At 44.0% G+C, this 21,062-nt stretch overlaps 2 protein-coding genes across 5 annotated transcripts in view; both read left to right on the forward strand.

Annotated features, from left to right (window-relative positions):
• Positions 1 to 5,442: 5,442 nt before the first annotated feature.
• On the forward strand, positions 5,443 to 14,287 carry RSAD2 (radical S-adenosyl methionine domain containing 2). Its single transcript, XM_040599276.1, has 6 exons — positions 5,443 to 6,122; positions 6,304 to 6,465; positions 6,911 to 7,140; positions 8,441 to 8,590; positions 10,371 to 10,403; positions 10,956 to 14,287. Exons 1-6 carry the CDS (start codon positions 5,756 to 5,758, stop codon positions 11,118 to 11,120), a joined length of 1,107 nt encoding a protein of 368 aa, XP_040455210.1. The 5' UTR covers positions 5,443 to 5,755; the 3' UTR covers positions 11,121 to 14,287.
• Positions 14,288 to 15,651: 1,364 nt separating this feature from the next.
• Positions 15,652 to 21,062, forward strand: part of RNF144A (ring finger protein 144A) — a 67,591-nt gene continuing 62,180 nt past the window's right edge. For all 4 annotated transcript variants that reach the window (XM_040598254.1, XM_040598255.1, XM_040598256.1 and 1 more), the window contains exon 1: positions 15,652 to 15,804. The gene's annotated coding sequence lies outside the window, so the exon portion shown is untranslated. The remainder of the gene's footprint in view (positions 15,805 to 21,062) is intronic.

Below are 21,062 nucleotides of genomic sequence, written 5' to 3' on the forward strand. Positions count from 1 at the left end.
GTTGCCCAAAATGTGGATTTTGGGTTTTCAGAATTTGTAACCTGAAATGAAGGAGAATCTGCACCTCTGCAGAATCTTATTTCTCCTTTTCAATAGTTGGAAAACTCTCAGTTAATCTAAAGTTAAACTTCTGGTGCATCTTCTGAAAAATTATACTCTGCAAGCAAGCACACTCTATAAGAAATCCCTCAGACACTTGATGTCTTCCTCTGGTCAGCTCAAACACGCTGCACATATATATCTTTTGCTTGGTGTATCTGCAGGGAGAGGGGAGCAGCTGGTAGACAGTACCAGTTAGCTAAAGATAGCTGTACTAGTTGGGAACTACCCATGCTGAGGAAGCTGCTGGAAGGCTGAGCCACAGCAGGAACTGGGAGTACAGCTCTAGAGGCTCTTTAATACAGTCTCAGCAGCTGGTACCAAAACTGACTTTATTTTAAGGTGAAACATGCCCTTTTTCATACCTGAGAACTCCTGTGTTGTTCCACATCACTCAAACACGTGGCTATGGCAGCTGGGTATGGGTGCCAAAAGACACAAAGTGAAACATGGTTCATTATACAAGAAACAAATAGATGGTAATTTTAGAAACATAATAATATGCACTACTGAGTCAGAGTAGTGGCTCTTCTTGCCCAATATTATGTCTGGTAGAATGACATGCTGTGCATAAGCCTGGCTTATCCATGGTGCCTGCTCCTAGCCCTTGTGTTCATCCAGCATCCACAGTCACTGAATTAGAATGTTAGACAGCACATCCTCATCTCTTCCTTTTAACACCTATTTATGGACCCTTGTTCATACCTCTGTTTAAATCCCTTTTTGACTCTACGGTACAGTCTACCTCCACAAGCCCCTGTGGTCTTAAATTCCATCAATGCATCTGTTGCATAAACCAGTTTTCTTTTATAAGTTTTAAATTCATATCCTACTTGTTTCAACAAGTGCCCCTTCCAGTAATACTACTGACTTTGGTGAATAACAGTTCAACATTCAGCTTATTTATCACCGTCATGATTTTGTAAAGCTGACTCAGATTTTCCCTCTTCAGCTTTTTCATGTCAGAAATGAGAGCCCCCACCTCTTCTGAGGCAACTGCTTCGTCCCCCTGATCATTTAGATACGGGGATAGTGTCTTTAACTCCATAAGGTCCTGCCAAGATGTGGAGAGCTGAACAGTACCACTAGCCAAGCTATGGCTGCACGCACCAAAGTTTCACAGAACAGCAAATAATGCCATCTGCCTTGTTCTCAGTACCTTTCTGGATGATAACCAAGCTTTTTGTTGTCTCTTTTTGCTACTGCCTCTCACAGAGCCATTGATTTCAGAGGGGTAGTAAAAGTGACTCCCAGATCTCTTTCCTGAGAACTTAGTGCTACTACTGAGCTCAGTGTCAGCTATTAAAGGTTTCAGTTATTCTTTCCTGCATGTATTGCCTTCCCTTTTTTCTACACTGAAGCTTATTTACCACATTTCTGTTCACTTATTTTTTTTTAGGTCATTGACTTGCAGCCACATTTCATTTCAAAAGCACTTGAAAGGATGGCAGCGTCCCACACTGACCTGTGTGTCCTCTTGTTCTTCTGTTTCTGTTTTCCTGATACACCGTTACTTTTCCCTTCCCTGCTAACTAAACAGAAAGAGCTTACTTTCGTTTTTCCTTTTCCCCTCCCACTACTTTGATAAAACCTTGTTTACAAGCTTTCTTGAGCCAAGCTGGTGGTGCTTCCAACTCTTTTATAATATGCTTATGAGATCATTTATAATAGGCATGTGATGTCTGTCCTCCTTGCTAGTTATTTAAAAATATCTTCTTGCAAGATTTTAGGTCTTTCCCACCAGATGATACAGAAAGAGTTCAGGTAAAATTATAGGAAGAATTGCTTTTTATGTCCAAGACAGGTCTTTGTATTTAAAACCAGTGTAGAGAGCATGAATATGTTTTGAAATTAACTTACAGTAAGTACTCAGTTTCTTCACAAGGACCTTTATCATTTTGATGTCTGTATAATATTAAATTATGTTGAAGAGCAAATATGCTAATTATATGAAAAACACTGTTCTGGAGCCTCTTGACATCTTTGAGGGCTCACTGTGCTTGAGATACAGGCATAACAAGAAGCTGTAGGACCATTCAAAATGTTCTTCATTTGACCAAAGTGGAAAAAGACAAAAAACAACCTGAAAATGAATGAATCTTTAGCTTTAGAAGTATATCTAAGTGCACAGCCCTGACCTGTAGATAAACAGCTGTCTGAGACACAGGCAGGAATTACTTCAGTTGAAGGCTCATGAAATGCGTAGGTACATAAAATACATGCAAATAGAACACAGCTGTTTTCATGCAGAATAAACTTTAAAGGACACTAGTAAAGGGCCCTCCGGTAAAGACAAAGCTCTGGGGATAAGACCAAAAGAACACAGAAGTTAGTACAGTGTCAGGACAAAAGACTCTCTCCTGCTCTGCTTGTGCCAGTGGCCAGTGCCAGATGTTTGGAGAAGAGTAAGGAAAGGACATAGAAGGAACCCCTCCCAACATCTTTTTGCCAAGAAATGTTGGACCAGAAGATCCTTGAGGTGCCTTCCAACCTGGTATGCTATAATTCTATGATCTTTTCCCATATTCTAAAAGTCATCTGTTTAAATACTTCCTGAGCTGGAGATCACATATATACCATCAGAGGCCCATGGCGGACTTCTTTCAAACACACCTAATCTGTGTCTATATTAATATTGTGTGTTTCACATGCATTTCATAACTTAATTGCACGTGGGTTTTAATTTTCTATTTGGTGATTTCAGTGACACCCTTTGGATTCTTGCATCCCAAGGAAGAATGAGTCACTGCAATTACAAGGCCCTTGACAAACCCCCATTTATGGTGCTGCAGATGCAGCAGGGAAGAGATCATTTCTAGCTGGGAGTGGAGCAAGAAGTAATACACTTATCAAACGCTAAAAACTACATCTGCTGTTGCATGACTTCCCTGGTTGTCCTTGGACCATTTCTAGTCCTCACAGGTGACTTGATAATGACTCCTTCTTTAACCTCATTTATGTTACAAGTTCATGTCAGTAATTTGCTTTTCCCAAGGAAGACACTGTTTGACTAGAACTGCCAACTAGCCACACTGGAGAAAGCAATCTCTTCATTTAAATAAATAAAAATACATTATTTACATAAACAATATATCATTGTTCTAAAGTTTTGCTTTCTTAGCAACTAGGGAGCACAACAGCATTATCCATGTTTATCCAGTGGATTCTTCCATGCTAGTTGTGCACCTATGTACCACCCAGTGCACCATTAATAACATTATTCAACCATTTTTGAAAAATTATATTTATCTTTAAAAGGTTTTTCAGTGCAGATTTGCAGAACTGAAACATTTTGAGTACTGGGACTCCATCGTGCCACTGTAAGATGACTTCTATGGGAAAGAAAGGGAAGGAATCAGACTTCCTACCACTTTCAAGGAACATCATGCTTTTCTGAGCCTCTTCTAGAAGACTCCAGGACAGAAATTTTCATTACAGTTCCTGCTTGCAACATTTCTTGTAGATCCAAAGCTAGTGTATAACAATGCATATTTATGTTTGCTTGTAGGTCTCACCATAGAGCCTGTGAGCTAGAACAGTTTGGGAAGTAAAATGTGAGTCTTTCTTATCACTGCTAGGATTTGTACATCTGTAGGAGGCCCACCCTGGTCTGGGTTTACTTTGTGGGGCTTTACAGTAATGCAGAGAGTGTAATCTGAAGACATACTTAGTTGAGGGAGAAAAAAAAAAGAGGGTTTTTATAACTGCCATTTTCTAAGAAAGGATAGATAAAACTACAGAGAACAGGAAGTTTTGAGTAAGCTTGAGTGTTAGGTTCCCTGCATGGTTTGATCCTTGAAACAGAGACTTTCCCTTTCAAAGAAAAACAGTTCAAATGTTAATGTTTTGGTTTACTGAATCACTGAGCAACACTCTTCTGACATGCTTTTGGAGTGTTTGTGTATCAGATGTCTCTTGTTGAGCAAAATTAGTATTCATCAAAGAGTTTTAGTGATTTAGGAATTTTTACTGATTTCCTGCTTTAGGAAAGTATTTTGAACCTATTTTTCTCATCCAACTAAGGCACTAGGCAACAAGCTCAGGGCTGAGGTTGCAATAGGTCTAGGTCACTGTGCCAGCCTCAGTGAATCTTCTGCGATTCCAAAACTTTCAGAAAGTTAGGGACGTTTCTGAGACAAGGTGAGATAAATGATACTTTTTCACCTGCAATAAGATCTCTGTGCAAAGCTATATGCAGAGATTGTGAGCTCGATGGCATACATACATATACATATGTATGCACATATGTATATACTGAGACACAACACAATATTTCTTGAGATGTAGAACAAAAAAAGAAGTGTTGCAATTGTCTTTAAGAATGTCCTGCTACATTAGCAGTTCTGTCAGTTAATGGAAGCGAGTGAAGCTCCAGTTTAAGCCTGCTGTAGCCAACATGCAGTTGGTAGGTGCTGAGATCCGAGTATGGCTCCGTACCTTGGCAGCAGTGGTAATGCTAAACTGCGCACGCAAGAATGAGGAGACTGACTGAAGGCAGTGTGAGGCTGAAAGCCGTGTAGGACCTGGAGGTCTGCAGATAGCAACTGGTGCTATGATGGAGGTGCTCCTTCTCCAGCAGTAGCTGTTGTGCCAACAAGAAACTGAGGAATATGACAACTGGCAGCTTGGTACTGATCTGTCCTAGTGTCCACATGAGGGGGCAGCCATCTCTCTCGCCCATGTCAGCTCAGGCAGCTGCCAACTTTTCCTCCTGTAAAAGCTAACTGTATATTCAGCTTGGTGCAGTAACTTTGCTCGCAGTGCTTTAGGCAGTATTGGGGACCAAGACTTAAAGAACCTTCAGACATTTTCTTTTCATGAATCTAAAGTTCTCAGGCTCCCTAACCTGGACTGCTCTGCAATGCAAACCCGTTTAAACTTCCAGGAGCTCATGGCTGTGTCTGAGGAGGATGCCGCAGGATGCAGCACAGTTGCACAAGCTCAGCTTTCCCCCGGCTTCACGAGCCACAGCGGTTGTGACCAGAAGAACTGAAGCCACCGAGCTCACGCTCATCAAAAGCGGTGTGCGGGGTGTGCTCAGCTGTGCCACCTGCTCACCCCTAGAGCTGCTCACCCCAGGTGCCGGCTGCGGGCAGCCAGCGGGGCTTCGCGGTGGCCCCGCCGGGCCGAGAAGCGGGGCTGTGGCGGGGTGGGGGGCTGAAGGAAGCCGCCAGCCGGCACCGGCGGCTCGGTGCCAAGTTTCCCTTCTGCGAGAACGGAAAGCGAAACCCAGCGCTTCTCCGCGCTCCGGCACGGCGCGGCGGGGCGGAGAGGGAGGGCGCCGCCGCGCTCTTAAGTGCGGAGCGCCGGCCGCCTGGCTGCAGCTTGCGAGCCGAGCCGAGCCGAGCCGAGCCGAGCCGAGCCGAGCCGAGCCGAGCCCAGCCCAGCCCAGCCCAGCCGAGCCCAGCCCAGCCCAGCTCAGTCCAGCCGGACCGAGCCCGAGCCCAGCCAGGTCCAAGTGAACAGCAGCGCATCCCGCCGGGTGCAAGTGAACGGCAGCGCATCCTGCCGAGCGGAGCCGGGCCGAGTTCAGTCGGATCGACACCAGTCGAACCGAGCCCCGCGGGGTCCAACTGAACTGCAGCGCATCCCGTCGGGTGCAAGTGAACGGCGGCGCGTCTGAGCCGAGCCGAGCCGAGCCGAGCCGAGCCGAGCCATGCATCTGAGCGTACTGGTCCGTCTGCCACTGGCGGTGGCGCGGGCGGTGCTGGCGGCGCTGCGCGGGCGGCTGGGCGCGCTGTGCTGGAGCCTGGCGCCCCTCTCCCTGCCCCTGCCCCTCTCCCTGCCCCTGCCCCTGCCCGGCTGGCGGAGGGTCTCGGCCCCCAGCCCCACCGCCCCGCTGGGCTCCCGGCGGGAGCGGGAGCCGGAGTGGGACGACGCGTCCCCGACGCCCACCAGCGTCAACTACCACTTCACCCGGCAGTGCAACTACAAGTGCGGCTTCTGCTTCCACACGGCCAAGACCTCCTTCGTGCTGCCCCTGGAGGAGGCCAAGCGGGGGCTGGCGATGCTCAAGGAGGCAGGTGAGTCCCGGGGGGCCGCGGGATGCGCGGCGCCCGCCTCCCAGCGGGACCAAGGGGCGTCGAAGTTGTCCCGGGTGTGTCCCCCTCTCCATAGCGCTGCCGTCGGGCACCGGCAGCCTGTGGAAGGGGCGGGCAGTGGGCAGGCAGAGGTTCACAGCGTCTTTCTCTGGTCCTTTTCTAGGAATGGAGAAAATAAATTTCTCGGGAGGAGAACCGTTTCTTCAGGACCGAGGCGAATTTGTAGGCGAACTGGTCCAGTTTTGCAAGCAGGACTTGAAGCTGCCGAGTGTCAGCATCGTTAGCAATGGCAGCCTGATTAGAGAACGGTGGTTCAAGAAGTACGGTAAGGAAAAACCACTGCGCACAGGAGCACTGGCAGGGCTCGGGAGCCTCCTTGGGGCAGCCTGACTGAAAGATGGGTTTTGGTGCAAGTGAGAGATGGTTTGTTAGCGCTTCAGTTACAGTAAACACAAACCAAACATAAATACCGGTGAAATATTGTTAATTATATATTGTAACCATAGGCAGTTTGTACTATTGCCTCTTTGGTGTAATAGTATAATAAAATAATAGCTCAGACTATGTCCACAATTCTGGGGACACACAGACACACAAACAAGATGTTTTGGTGCTGCTGCTGTGGCTTTTGTGGTTCAAGTGATGACTCCGTAGAACTATATATTTACATGGCACTTCATGACAGATCACAAGGAAGTGAAACTGGGCAGAGTCCTGACAGCTTTCTGTGAGAGAGTGAATATTAATCCATTTTTTAAACTTGTTTTCAGGTGAATATTTAGACATTTTAGCAATTTCATGTGATAGTTTTGATGAGGATGTCAATGTGTTAATCGGCCGTGGTCAAGGAAAAAAGAACCATGTGGAAAATCTGCATAAACTGAGACAATGGTGCCGAGAGTATGCTGTTGCTTTCAAAATAAATTCAGTGATCAACAGATTTAATGTTGAGGAAGATATGAATGAGCAGATCAAGGCACTCAACCCTGTGCGCTGGAAGGTAAGAAATTGATGTATACCATAGGTTTACTTTTCAGAGAAAAGTAATAATGAAGTGAAGTCCTGGAGTTGTCTGAACCTCTAATGACCTCAGTCATATCTCCAGCTCCAGCTTGTGTTCATGTTAGCAGACTTCTTACCAGTGTTACATGGTGCTGAAGACAGTTCTGTCTCTTTCTGCACTTAAATGGAGCCCAATATGTCAAGCATCTTCCTGGTTGTGATATTTACAGGAAACGAGCATTTCAGCATATGTAGATCTAGGGGTTTTATGATATTCAAAATAAGATGGAAGGGTTTTAACATTTGAAAATCTATCACGTAGAGAAAAGGAGGAAAACTTAGTGTACAATGATACATTACAATTAATATATTGCTAGCAATATAGAAGTGTACATTAGGCATTAGTGTTCTGCTATAGCATATTAGTGGTTAGCATGCATATATTATGATATTTTCTACTAGAAGTTTATTAAATATGTTATCAGTTTGAAAATGGGTAGACATAATGTGACATAAATATGGGAGAACTTGTAGAATAATTTCTCACTAATTGCTTCATGGAAAGTGGTATACCCACATGATTTCCTGGGGAAAAAAAAAATCACTGTAAGTAAAATCTTGGTCTTACTGAAGGATTGTAAGGAAAATATGACACAAATTTTAATACTTTATCAAGCTTCCTGGCCTGCTTTCTTACTGGTGTTACAGAGCATGCTGATGGCAAAGGTGCCTTTTTTACCCTCAAAGCCTATGCTGAATGTATTTGAGGACTCGGCTTTTAGAAGGAGGCTGTTAAGTAGACAAACTGTTAAATTTTTTTTGTGGGGAGTCATCCCTATTTTTTTTCTGTGACCATCTGAGGCTAGTTAAACTTACAGTCAGCAGTCAGGTTAAAATCTTTAAGAATAAAGACTGACTTGATAATCTGCATGGTACATAGTACTTACTGGCATTTACAACAGCCATTCTATTTGAGGTTCAATCAAAAGTTTATTTGAACTTTGATTATCTGTGCCCTTATTAAGACCACGGCAGTTAAGAATTCTGTGGAAACCTGATCAATAACCATGACTGTATAATTACATTTAGAACTATGTAATGTTAATTTGCTAAAAATAAATCTACACCATGCCCTTTGTGTAGTATTCACTTGCCACAATTTGTGTCAGTGTGGCTTCACTGACAGAAATTAAAGACATTGCTACTGAGACAGCTGAAAGTTTTTGTCATGGTAACAGTCTCTTATCCTCAAGGCAAATGAAAACATAAATTCTTAACCAGGTGTCTTTTGTCTTCAGGTATTCCAGTGCTTGATAATTGAGGGGGAGAACAGTGGTGATGATGCCCTGAGACAAGCAGAGAAATTTGTTATCAGCGATGAAGACTTTGAACGATTCCTAGATCGCCACAAAGATGTCTCCTGTTTGGTACCTGAATCTAATCAGAAGGTAAAATTGAACTTGTCCTTTTAAAACCTTATTTTCAAATACAGTTGGAAAGATGGAAAGGAACTAGAAGCTTTCATGGCACTTAATGCTTTTCCTATTAGTATTGGCTTAGAAAAGGTACAGTACAACTCTGTCAGCAACTGGGTTTTAATACTCTTTAAGGATTTTACTGGGCACAGAGTTGTTAATTAGAAGAGTAATAACTCATCAATCCCATTCCTGTGGAAACCAGTGGGAGTCCTCTCACAGCATCATGTGGGCTTCTGTTCAGTGACATGGATGTATAAAGTATCAGCACAGAAACAGGAGAAACTGGGATTTCCACAGCTGAATAGTGAACTCTAAAAATAATTAAGCCTTTCAGAATTTAATAGCTCTTCCCCACCAAGGCATAACATCTGAAAAGGTTGAATGTTAATGTAAACACACTTTATACTGTAAGCATAGTTTCCTAATACAGATTCACTGTGATGTTACACTACGGCGGTGTCATCAACCTACACGAAGTAACACATCCCAGTCAGCATTATATTGGGTATTGAGAACAAGAAGTAGTATTCTTGCTGTGACACATCTTACTGGGTACTCCCTCCCACAATAAAGTCACATTTTTAACATTGTCTGAACCTCTTTGAACTGCACGTTTGGGCTCTTTATTCACAAGGAGACTCCTTGTGCTACTGCAGAGCCCAGCAGTGAGCTTGGTGAGCTGCCATCCAGCTTATGTTAGCTGCAGTAAAGGACTTTAGTGTCAAAGGGTGGAGCTCAGGACATTTTGTAAGATGCCTACAGACCCTATACATGGCATGAGGAGAGTTAGAAGACTCACTGTTGAGAAAGTTTATGAATTGAGTGAGGAGATGCTAGGTTGAACCAAGTTCAGGAATGCCTTAAATCTCTCATCTCGTGTTCCACAGATTAAGACTCTGCATTTACAGTTTATTCCTTAATGTACGGAGAGCTCAAGTGAGCAGACTGGGTTGCCTGTACTATGTAAGACACACACGTCTAGCATTTCAAACATTCAGTGGGAGACAGCTCTCATAAGAGAAGGTGTTTAGATGAGAACCCATAATGGTTTCTGCATTTTTTCCATGTAATAAGTCCTACAAAAAAAACCCCAGTAGGTTTCCCTCAGTAGGTTTGGTTCTAGAAGACACTTTGTGATTTCTGTTAAACCTGTGGGAAAGATGGGCACCAGACTGATCAAACAGATTTCCCGTTCTGCACAGTAGCAAGCTCCAGCTACCCAGAGGATCGTGTAGGAGGTGCCTGGTTAGCTGAGCAAACATGTCTTATTTCAACTGTTGGCCTATTTCTTGGTGCAGACCTGAGAACTTTTTGAGCTGGGAGAACACTTTTATTTGCTGAAACGATAATCAAACACACCAGCTTAAACAGTCTTGTAATTTGTTTGGAAAAATGATATAATCATTCCAGTATACAAAACAGTGTACGTTCTGCTAGTGTAGAAGTTAATAGAAGATTTGGATTATTATTTAAAACACCTTTATCCAGCTGGGCACCCACATTTCAGTTAGACACTTGAAAACTCATATTCCAAGAATTACTGGCTTATTCATACACTAAGTCATGCTAGCAATCCTGTCATTTATTTCTGTGAATTTGATCTAAGCTCACTGAAACATCAGTAAGATATTACCTGTTTCAAAGATTTGGATCAGGCTTTAAAAAAATAGTTGATTTTTTTGTCCTTGATTTTTCACTATGGAATTTTGGTTTGTTTATTGATTTAGTTTTTTCTTTTGATCTGTTACAGATGAGGGATTCATACCTCATTCTGGATGAATATGTAAGTCTTTGGTTGATATTTGGTATTTGTATGCTAATATATGTATGTATAAAATGTTGATAACAAATTAAATTTACTGTGCATTCTAAAAAATAATTTTACAATGTATTACAAGGAATAGATGCAATTTCTTCCCTTCAAACATACTGAGAACTTTTATGGTCAAGAGGAAGTTGCCGTTAGGTTGCATATATAATCATTGCATCACAAATATTAAAGTGCAGATGTGTATCTTTGCAGGACATCTTTGCTTTTTTCCTTTAATTTAAAAATACAGAACTTGTCCTGAAAGTTAGGTTTCAAAGAGCTTACGTATCTTACATGTGACTGAAGAGCAAACTTTTAATCCTCAGGAATTATGGCATGACTTTGTTCCCGCTAGGATGTGTCACTGTTTAACTGTGAGCTTCTGAGCCTTCTAAGGAATAGAGTGAAACTGTTCATGCACTTACATAGGTTTTTGTGGGATCGCAGTGCCATTTGTTTAATTCTATAGGAAAATCAAGCTTTTACAAATAAACTTTCTAACATTTTAATCTACTGATATTCCAGATGCGTTTTCTGAACTGTAGAAATGGACGGAAAGAGCCTTCCAAGTCTATCCTAGATATTGGCGTGGAAGCAGCTATAAAATTCAGTGGATTTGATGAGAAGATGTTCCTAAAAAGAGGAGGAAAGTATGTGTGGAGTAAAGCAGACATGAAACTGGACTGGTAACTCAATATACTGAGTCAGGGCAGGTGCATTATGTAAAGAAAATGGGTCTATATGTATGTATCTAAAGGTTTTGACTACACTTGGTGTATTATACAGATTGATGTTCAACATAACTCTATATGTGAATGTGTTAAATGGTTTTAGGATGAAGATTATGGTTTTGTCTATTTTTTGGTTGAACATTACTAAGTACCTTCAGAGTTTTCACGTAAATAGATCTCTGAAATCAACTTTGAACAATCAACCATTGTATGAAGGACTTGAGTGCAAAGCGTTAGTATAATGTTGAACAAGAAACAGTTTTAAGATAATACATAAGTGTACATGCCAGAAAACAAATGGAAAACCATCCTAATCTCTAATTCATTATCAACAGCTGTAATTATGGGTAAATGTAAACTTACCAGGAAGGTATTGTGCCTCGTTCACATGAAAAGGTGGCTTGCAGTTCTTCACTAGATCACAAGACAGCCAGCTGACAGGCCTTCGGAAGCAGCCCTGGAGTTTTTTGGGGGTAACAGAGGGTCAGAATCTAGGAATCATTGTCTGTAATATTATATTTAAAAGGAAATCAAGATGAAAAAAATCAGCAATTTTCATTCTTTAGGACTTAACCCTAAAATCATCTGTTGTTCTTGTCCCTCTCCTCCATACGGACACGCAGTATTTGCAAAAATGTGGGACGTAATTTTCTGTGGAAACATATTTTTAGTCACAGAAGAATATTATAACATAAAAGTGCATTTTACCCAATGATGAGCAACTTCTTATTTCACATTGGCAATGGCCTTAGTTCTCACAAATATTTATGGTGAAGACAATGTTTGCATTTTATTAATAACTGCTTCCATTTTCCTTTTATCTGCAAATATTTATTTTTTACATATTTTTCTCTCCCTGTACATACAGTTGTGATGAAGATTCCTTCTGAAATTAATTAGCACTATGTAGCACACCTAATGGGTATCTTCTGTTGCATACTGACTGTGTTACTTGCATACTTTTTATTTTGCTAAGCCTTAGGATTACAAACAACAAAGTTCTTATATCATGTAACCTTGTTTAGAGCTTGCTTGACTCCAAATCATTCTTGCTTGCTGGTTATGAACATGCAGGTGAAACTACCTGAGTTTTGTGATAGCAGTCTGATTGTAAGAGCTGGCAGCATCAACATAAAATAGGGAAAAGGTCAAAAACGCCTGCAAAAGCCATAATCTAATATGCTGTCCTCAGTCTTGGTTTTCTGGCAATTGGTAGGGCTTTGTAATTGCAGTTTTCCAAACTTAACTAGTCTCCCCCCCCCCCCCCCCCCCCCCCCCCCCCCCCCCAAAGCTCTGTATGAAAGGCACAGGGATAAGCACTGCACAGAGCAGAAGTGAGCTGGTGCTACTTACTTGTCCTGTCCATTGGACTCAATGCCTGGATTGTCTGACACATTTAAATGTTTGCAGCATTTGGAAGGCAGCATGCACTGAATGTTCCACGTAGAGAAAATTATGGCTTCTTTCACTTTTCTGATAATGCTAGTTGATTTTTTTTAGAGAGGTTTTAAAGAGAAATGTTTTGCATTTATCTAATGCACTTCAAAGTTGAAGGGGAAAGTGCTTAAGTAGGAGCTGCTGCTTCTGCATAAAGGAAGGTGCATCTCTGAATACACTGCGAAAATGTTTCCATTTATGATTCCTTTTGTTTCCATTTCTACTATCCTAACTGTAAATATATTGTCTCAGTGGTGCTCTTTTGTCTCTTTGTATTTTGCATTTTGCAATCACAACACTTCCTAGACTGTAACATTTCAGGTCTTTCTTTTTCTTGTATTACTACTAAGTGACATTTAGAATGTGGCCCACACACATTAACCCCACAGTCTTTTGGCAGCTGTTTCGCTGACCTCAGTTGGAGTTTTGCCTGAGTAGCAACTATGGGCAGTGCAAATTTATGTAACTGGGGCTTGACTTCCTCTGCATTCCCATTGCTCAGATGTTAAATCCAACCTCTTCCTTAGCATCCCCACTGCATGGTAGAAAAGAAGCATTTTCCTTTGCTGCTGGCTCAGTCCCAGCATGGGGAAAGATTTAGTGCGTCAGTGTAACAGTAAATCTACCAGCTTGCTGCTTCTGCAGAAAATGCCAGCTGTATCACAGCAGACAGATGCGAGGTACACAAACTCCCATTCAGATTCAGAAATCCTGCCATTCTTTGCTTTGCATTTTGCTCTGTAAATGGCTATTCTTTTGCTGCATGAGATCCTCTGTGCCTATGGAGGAAGCTGTAGGATAAACAAACTGGAGCTGAAAATGCGAAAATCGAGTCAATAATGCAAAGACATTGAAGGTGGCTTATATCAAAAAATTTTAAGTTCTTATCTTCATAAAATCTTGAGGATTTCACATTGCCTCTTGATCCCATAAGTAAATAAGAAAAAGTTTCTGCTCTGTGTGGTACTCTTTTTCCAAAGGAAATGCCAGTCCATGTATGTTGGAAATAAGAATTGGACATAACACAGTTTGACGGACAGTCATTGGTATTTTTATACACAAAATTCATTGTTGTGTAAAATCTCAAAAAAAATTTTTTTGGCCTACAGATTGATTAGCCTAGTTTATTTTATTTAATCTATAAACACAGTTCACATGGTACCAAAAAGGGACTTTAGGCATTTATTCTGTAGTTGGGCCTAACCTGCAGCATGGGACTTGAAAAATAATAATGAATTCAACAGGGTTATTCCCAGGCTTAGAGATTACATGTACATCGTGACCCTGAATACTCAGGATTTAAATTTAAGTCCTGTAAACACAGATATGCTTAATTGTATTTTCCTGTGTAATTTCGCAGTACTGCAGCTAAGCACTTGCTAAAGATGCTGAACTGGGAGAGAACTTCCACTGCAGTTTACTAGCATCATGCAGCTGGTTGTATCAGTAAAATTTGTAGAGAATGAGCATTTGCAAGAATGACCTCAGTTAAAATTATGAATATGCCTTGGATAATGAGTAAAACTGTCACTTAAGATGCTATTTAAGATGTCCACTTTTTCAGTGTGAAGAATGATAATATATTTGAATGTTAAAACCGATGAGTTTTTAAATGATGCTCTGACATAATTAGTGCTAAATATTTCACAAGGATGTTGCACATTTCAATAAATGTTTCTATTTTCTTAACTTGCCTGTACTTTTTTTTTTTTTTTAAATATAACCCAGATCCATACTAGCAGAATTTGTGACTGCATTCACAAGTCACATGCAAGTTGATGTGTGTCTGCATTCACAGGAGAGCTGTAATTCTGGATGCAGGCTGTGTTCAGCGCAGGGGGCTGCTTGCACGGTGCCAAGGGCAGCATCTAGCCCCAAACGGAGAACAATAGCGCTGATTCTCCTTGCCATGAGAAGGATTTATTGCAAGCTTGAGTGGACTGGGCTGTGCGGGGAGAAGACAGTTGAAATACCTTCTGCTCTTCAGATGACAGCCATTACGAGAGACACAGCTATCCATAAATATGTAAGGAGAGAGAAAAAAAAAAAAAAAAGATTATCTGCTGTGTATGGTAAAGAAAGATTGAACGGCTAGGCAACTTAGAGGAGCAGAGACAAGAGGCGGCTTAAGCTCATCTCCCGTGTTGGGGCTGCAGCATCAACTCTTGCACTAGGCAGCCTGAAATTGAGCTTTTCACAGAAATTCGTTGTGTGTGATGGGAGGCTTCGCTCCCCCCCTCCCCCCTCGTGTTTGCCAGCTTTTTCTCTACGCGTTGCGGCGGAGCGGGGGTGCCTGGAGCAGCGCGGCAGCAGGATGCTGCGCGGAGCCCGCAGGGGCTGCGGCTGGGCCGGGGGCGCAAGGTGCCTGCAGGGAATGGGCCCGGCAGCCCCGGGCACCCCCCCGGCTCGGGGATTTTTCTTTTGTGTCTCCGCGCGTTACGTAAGGAAGCCGGTCCGTGCTCCGCGCATCGACCCCGCAACAGGGAAGCAGCTGCTTTTGCTAAACAGCGCTTGCAAAACAGCCATGCCCGCCGCTTCCTTGTGTTCCCCTTCCTCCTTTCCTTGCAACAAGGCAAACCCTTCGGCTTTCCCTTGTAACACCGAGCCCCATTGCTTCTCTTCTGCCGCTGGGCGACCTGCTGGCCCGCGGGCCGCCGCGCCAACCTGAGATGCGATTCCTTAAATTAAAAAAAAAAAAAAAAAAAAAAAAAAAAGGAAAACCGGCGGTGCGGCACGGCACGGCACGGCACGGCACGGCACGGCACGGCCCGCCCAGGGAGGCCACGCCGCTGCTCGGACCGGTGCGGGGAACGCCCGGCGCTGCCAAGAGGGAAACCCCGGGATCCCCGCGCCCGCTGGGCCGGGAGGCGCCTCCCGCGGCCGCCAGGGGGCGCCGCTGTGCCTGGCGCGGCGGAGCGGGGCGGCCGCTTCAAAGCGGGCGGCGGCAGCGCAGCGGTTAATGGCGCCCGCCTGGCTGTGGGCGCGCCCGCCCCCGCCCGCCCTCACCCCGCCCGCCTCCGCTCCCGCCGGAGAAAAGCCCGGGCGCCGCGCCCGCCGCGCACACTCCAGCTCCGCGGCTGACGGCGCCGCGGGGGGTGGAGACCATGCCCGGGGCGGCGGCGCCCTGCCGCGGCTCCGTGGGATAGCGCGGGGCGCCGCGCACCTTCCGCGGGCCGCCCCATGCCGGCAGAGGCTGGAGCGGCAGGGTAAGGCGTGCCGGGCGCGGGGGGTGTGCGGGAGCGCGGGGGGTGTCCGCGCTCCCCGGGGGGGCGGCGGGGGGCGGGGCCGCGCCGGCACCCGAGTCCCCTTACGTAAAGGGCTGCGGGCGCACGCGGCGGGCTGCGCGGCTCCCGCGGGGGCGCTGAGGGCGGGGGCGTCCCTGCGCCCGGGGGCTGCCGGCTCCCCGCGGGGCGGGGGCGCTCGGTCGCGGAGCGGGGCCGGGGCTGCCCGAGGGGTTCGGGCGCTGCCGCCGGCCCGTGTTGGCGAGCACGTAACGCACCGGGCGCCGAGGTTCGCGTGCCTCTCGCCCGGCGGCTCCATAATGGGCTGAAGCTTCGCGGGGCCGGGCAGCGCCGAGGGGTGGCGGTGCCCGATGGAGGGGCGCGCACCGCCGCCCGCAGCCCGGGCTGCAGGTGAGCCGTGCAGCTGGGGTGGAAGCGCTGCTGTGGGCTGCAGGCGCGGAACAAGCAGGAGTAGATTGCTCTTTCTTGATGCTTGTATGTTTTTTTTGTCGGTGTGTGTCTCCGTCTCCCCCCCCCCCCCCCCCCCCGCTGTACAGATGCTACCATTGACTTGGAGGTGTTGGAAGAAACCGTGTGTATGGCGATCGGTTCCCCCATGCCCCCCCTCCCCGGATCCCTAGTGACCCTTTAAATTGCAGAATCCATCGCCGTATGGCTTGGATTTTATTGCTTCTATAAACCTAGGAGTGTCAGCGGGGCAGGACACTTAGAAGAAGACGCAATCTGCCTGAATTTCCATTGTTTTCTTAGAAATACTGTCATTTTTGTCCTGGAACATAGTATTCTGTGTTCTACAACAGGAATGAATGATGACTTATAAATAGATCCGTTTGTTTATATTGCTCCCCGTGTAGCCAAACGGCTGTTTACACTGTGAGATGGATGGCTTCGCTTCGCGTTGGCTTATCAGCGCTGACCCAGGAGTGGGCACAGCTGAAGTTGTGGCATTCTTGGGCAGAGTGCTGCGGAGAGGTGGCACCAGGATTGGTGCCTGATTGATGGCCCTGCTGTTTGCTTGTGCGTCTGCTTCCCATGTAGGTGTGAGGTGAAGGGGTGGGAGAAGGTTGTGTGGGGATGCGGTGTGCTGAGCAGCAGGTTTGTGCCTTCAAAGAAACTGCTTTGTTTATGCTTAGATGGGACTTACAGTGTGGAAGGTTCTGAGTGACCTGTCTCCTGGTAATGTTAGGGTGTCAGAGTGACTTGGCTTTAAGTTTACTAAGTATCCAACAGAAGCCAGATCAAGTGAGGAAAGAGCAGTGGTGGGAAAAGCTTTGCTTTTGCTTAGGACCTACTTGAAGAAGACCGTATTTCTCCCCACGCCCCTCTCCCCACCTCCTCCCCGGATGAATTCTTTTACCCTTTTCCTGGCCATCATGTCTCATTATCCTCTTGTGCAATCTGTATATTGTTCATGAGGGGGAGAAACCATCTGTGACTGAAATAAGAGTACAATAACGGAAGTTTTGACCTGATATAACTGCTTGGAATGAGCCATCCTTTAGATAAAACAAAGGGTTGATTTCCCCTCCTTTCTAAATCACCCTGATTCCCATACTAGCAGCTGCTAATCAAATCATGTGTTTGTCTTTGCAAGCAGTTACTGCAGGCTTTTGCCCTTGAAGCACAGTATTGTAACTTACCTTCACTTACAGTCTGGATTTTGCATATTTCAGTATTTTTAGGCAATAGTATTTCTTTGGAAAAAAAAAAAAAAGACTATATATTTACTTAACTGCTTTTGTTTCTATCTAACGTGTTTGGTTTTATTCCAGTACTGCATTCCAAGTCTTTGTCACATCTTCTGTGGTTTTTTTATAACTTGTGACAACTTTCAGTTAAGCCAGAGGACAAGGCTGCTGTCCTAACTATGAGTTCTGGCTGCAGTGCCGTCCTGGGGGTATGAATGGCTTCAGTATATCTGCTGCATTTCAAAGAATGCTCTCATAGGCTGGCAGAAAACTGTTGTTTGCCCTCTCAGTTGTTTGCTGATTCAGGGGAAAAATAACAACTCTGATGATCCCCCAGCTTGATCTGCGCACGTAGACTCTTTCTCTCCTGGAGACCTGATGTAGCAGGGGAAACGGAACCTGTTATATTTGTCACTGTTTCCTGTGGAGTAGTATTAATAGTTAGGCAGTTGAGTTAGTAGTCTATGGTTTGATTAGGAGACTTGCTTCTGTGTTCTTTTCTGTATCTTGAGTTACAAAAAGGAAATGGCAAACAATTACGAACCAACCCACCACTCAGTTTGAATGGTTTAGCAATTTTGCTGTGTCTAACTTAGGCTGTGGTCAGCTGTTCTTTTTATAAGACGGGATCCTTTTCTATTCTGCTTTGCAGAAATGAGCTCATAATACTCATCTTTCCCTGACCTTTTGAAGGAGATCAGACAAAAAGATCGTAATGATAATTTCTATTTTTCACTTCTGATGGCTGGGAGGAGCTGTTGAAAATACACTTGCTCCTCTGGCTGCCTGCTGCAAAGCGATGGAAATGATTTTTCTATTTCATAATCAGATCAGAAATGCTTACAGTTTTTCTGCATATGCAGTCAGTGAATACTGGAGCTGGCAATGCTAGTACAAAATGGGTTTTCAAATAGCTTGAATTGTTTGCTGGTGGTGACACCCTAAGTGTCATTTCTCAAAAGGGCTGAAGAAAATGAGGAACAGAGAAAGTGAACTGATGTGTCTGATAGTTTTATTTACTGTGAGGGGAAAAGGTATTTCGTCAGATGGTTCTAGCCTTGGCAAGACAATGTTATTTCCTTCTTATAGCATCACTTTCATATTTTCATTCGAAGAATAGCAAGTGGTAGATTGTTGCATTAAAATACTTTGCTGTTATCCTCTATGTACCACTATGATAGTTTAATAAAACTATATCCTGTTTGTCCTGTATGGAAATGGCTTATAATTGAAGAAAGGGACTAAAGATTACTTAATACTTCCTTTTTGTACCATATGATATCCAAAGGATCATCTGAAATACTTCAGAGTGAAGATGGGCCTTCAAGGTTGTCTGGAAAATAACAGATTCTGACTTACCAGCTTCAAGCATTTTTATGTTTGGGTTTTTTTTTTTTTCTTCCACCACGTATGTTCAACTTTGCTGTGATCACTACTTTGCTTGTGAGCAGCTAGCTAGGTTGCAAAGTTTTGGAGTTGTATTTACTCTTGACTTTCACTTGGAAATGTTACTGACCATTCTGTTTCTGGAGTACTGGGGTTAATTCCTGTTACCATAAAACTCCACTGGGACTGCAATCTGTGAAAGTTACCACTGTGGCTCTAGGAGAAAGTTCCAGCTGACCTGCCTTTGCCTCAGCTCCAGCTGCTGGGAAATGGGGCATGCACAGTACAGAAACTGGGTAATACCTGACAACTGTTGTATGCATCCAGCCCTTGTGGAGAGCTCTTAGCTAGCTAGCGAGGAATATGAAGATGAATTTAGCAAAATAGATTAAGGCAACAGCCCTTTATTGGCCCACCACAATCTGTTACATGATCAGTTTCTTCCTATGTTTATTATTTCTGCTATTGCTTTTTACCAGATGGTCTGTTTCATGTTTTACTGCTGGTGAGGATCTGTAGAGAGGGAACTGTGTGTGGACTTACTCATGTCACAGATATTAATTTCCTCTTATAGGTAGTTATATATGTGTGTGTATATATAATATAAGTTATATACTGTTACATATATAAAATATATTTTTACACTTGAATTTCTCTAAACAATGTCTGTTTGAGGGCAGATCTGGCAGAGTTGTTGACAGCGATCACATGCTGTCCCACCCACAGTGGTTTTCCTGAAGCACTTGTTATTATAACTTCTGGTGTCTGTCTTTTTCTCACCACCTTGCCCTTAAGCATCCTCTTCAGATTTGGGTGTGCTGATAATGAAGCTCTCATTTTGTCAAGCAATGCAGATCAGGGATAGCCTCCTCCTGTTGCAGGTAGTTGGTATGCACAAAGGGTGGCAGACCTGTTGTTGTGCAGCCTGTTGCTGCTGCTTTATAATACTGCAGAAAGTCCATGATAAGAAAGGAAAGGCTCTTTGGTTTTTTGTTAAACATATCCTAATACTGTTCTTCATACATTATAATAGTGTTCTGCTTATGTGAATTCCCTTTTGTTAAAATAATTACTTTAACTTTTCTCTTTATCCTTTTGCTAATTTTGTCATGTAATAGCAATTCTTTAGACACCCAGAAATTTTTAGGATTCTTGTAGTTGTCTGGTATAAAGATTGTTCCCTGAACAGAGCGTGTTACTTAGTAGGACACAAACTGAAACAGTTCGGTCTTATTTCTGTATTTCTCCTGTGTGGTTTTTTTTGCATAAACATACCCTTTGTGACCCTTTCAATTAGCTGATTGCTTTTGCACACTGATATGTTGAATACATCTTTTGGTCTTCTGTTTGTGTCTTCGTGCTGATTTGATTAATGTTGTGCCATTATCTTCCTTCATGTATAATGCATTTCTTGTCATGCATTTGGAGCCTAGAGAAGAAAACACGTACGCCTACTTTCTTTAGAATAACTGTGCGTTACTTTGTGTCTGTCTTGACTTTTGTGGCAAAAGTGCTGACCAAATGTACGTGTCGAGGATATGTTTTAAGATGTTGGATTTGTGGAGAGACAGTCCATGATTAAATGTCAAAAGAAGCTTTCAAATTTTTCCTGATGCTCTTTGTACTTCTGGTATTTGTTGACATCTTAGATTTTGAAAGGTTTGCAGATGACATTTCTCTCTACTTTTAAGTTGCTAGGTTGTGCTTGTGTCAGTTGCTGTTTCCTAGTTGTGTGTGTGTAGCTTTCTAACAGAGATGGAGTGACTATCACCAGGTTTCACTAGCTGAAGCTGAAAGAGGTAGGATAACCACAGTCACAGCTGCAGGATGCACATGCCAGCTCAGGTGAGCTGTTGGTGCTCATTGCATCTTGAGGTTTGGTCTCAGCTGATCCTCAGGACCATGACTTGGAGCCTGCTGGGCTCTGGCTTGCTCCTGAGACCAAGCTGGGGTTGTGGTCTTTGTGCCTCTGGTAACCTGCAGGTAAAACAGACCAGGCAACTCTTCCTATGAAGCACAGACAAGTGAAATCTGTAAAGGCTGTTTGTTAAGCACAACACAGCGGTCAGCTTTGAAGTTGCTACATGTGTTGATGCCAACCACTTCCTCAGGGTGCAGGGTGTGTTATCTCACATGCAGTCTGATGGT

Source organism: Falco naumanni, chromosome 6, assembly GCF_017639655.2.
Source record: "Falco naumanni isolate bFalNau1 chromosome 6, bFalNau1.pat, whole genome shotgun sequence".
Lineage (NCBI taxonomy): Eukaryota > Metazoa > Chordata > Aves > Falconiformes > Falconidae > Falco > Falco naumanni.

What these genes read in the sequence shown, in the direction of transcription:
- RSAD2 (XM_040599276.1), top strand. Translation starts at nt 5,756, where the DNA reads ATGCATCTGAGCGTACTGGTCCGTCTGCCACTGGCGGTGGCGCGGGCG. An exon ending in GGCGATGCTCAAGGAGGCAG is followed by an intron (nt 6,123 to 6,303) that starts GTGAGTCCCGGG and finishes GTCCTTTTCTAG; the next exon opens with GAATGGAGAAAATAAATTTC. An exon ending in TCAACCCTGTGCGCTGGAAG is followed by an intron (nt 7,141 to 8,440) that starts GTAAGAAATTGA and finishes TTTTGTCTTCAG; the next exon opens with GTATTCCAGTGCTTGATAAT.